This window comes from Humulus lupulus, chromosome 6 (genome assembly GCF_963169125.1).
Source record: "Humulus lupulus chromosome 6, drHumLupu1.1, whole genome shotgun sequence".
NCBI classification, from domain to species: domain Eukaryota; kingdom Viridiplantae; phylum Streptophyta; class Magnoliopsida; order Rosales; family Cannabaceae; genus Humulus; species Humulus lupulus.
In genome coordinates this window covers 101,494,670-101,495,431 of record NC_084798.1, presented here as the reverse complement: position 1 = coordinate 101,495,431, position 762 = coordinate 101,494,670, and the positions used below count along the sequence as shown (strand labels likewise).

The 762-nt window shown below is 44.2% G+C and overlaps 1 protein-coding gene across 1 annotated transcript; it reads right to left on the bottom strand.

The window, feature by feature from the left end:
- Positions 1–369: 369 nt before the first annotated feature.
- On the bottom strand, positions 370–762 carry LOC133785352 (uncharacterized mitochondrial protein AtMg00810-like). Its single transcript, XM_062224600.1, has one exon. The coding sequence runs from the start codon at positions 760–762 to the stop codon at positions 370–372; it is 393 nt and encodes a 130-aa protein (XP_062080584.1).

Genomic DNA, 762 nt, shown 5'->3' with positions numbered 1-762 from the left:
CCACAAACTCAGCGTCAGTTAGAAGAGCTTGAAATCGAGCTGCAACTAACGACTTCATTAAACAATCTGCCAGTTGCGAGTTTGAAGAAGTGAGAGCAAGCACGAGATTACTAGTAGCAACCCGTTCTCTCACAAAATGTAATTTAATCCCGACATGCTTCGATCGAATATGCATAACTGGATGAGAAGCAAGATTCAGGGTACTGATATTATCACATTACAAGACAAGGGGAGTGGACTGAGGAAGTTGAAGATCAGCTAAGAGCGACTGGAGCAAGGACAATTCAGCAACTCCGTTTGCAAGGGCTCGGTACTCAGATTCAATACTTGAGCGAGAAATGACGTTCTGGTTAGAAGAACACCAGGAGATCAAGTTGTGGCCAAGAAACACGCAATAAGCGCTTGTGCTGCGTCGATCATCCGGCAAGAAGCCCAATCAGCATTTGTATAACAGTTAAAGGAATGGGCAGAATTGGCATGAACCGTGAGACCAAGAAGAGTTGTTCCCTTCAGATATCGCAGAACTCGTTTAACAGCAAGCATGTGAGATTCTATCAGAGCATGCATAAACTGACAAAGGTGATTCACAACGTGAGAAATATCGGGTCCCATCATGGTGCAATACTGCAAAGCCCCAAGGGTGCTGCGATATTGGGTAGCATCTGAGAGAGGTGTGCCATCATGAACAGACAAGGAGGTCAAAGCTAATGGTGTTGATATTGGTTTAGAATCAAGCATTCCACTCTGAGATAATAAATCCAT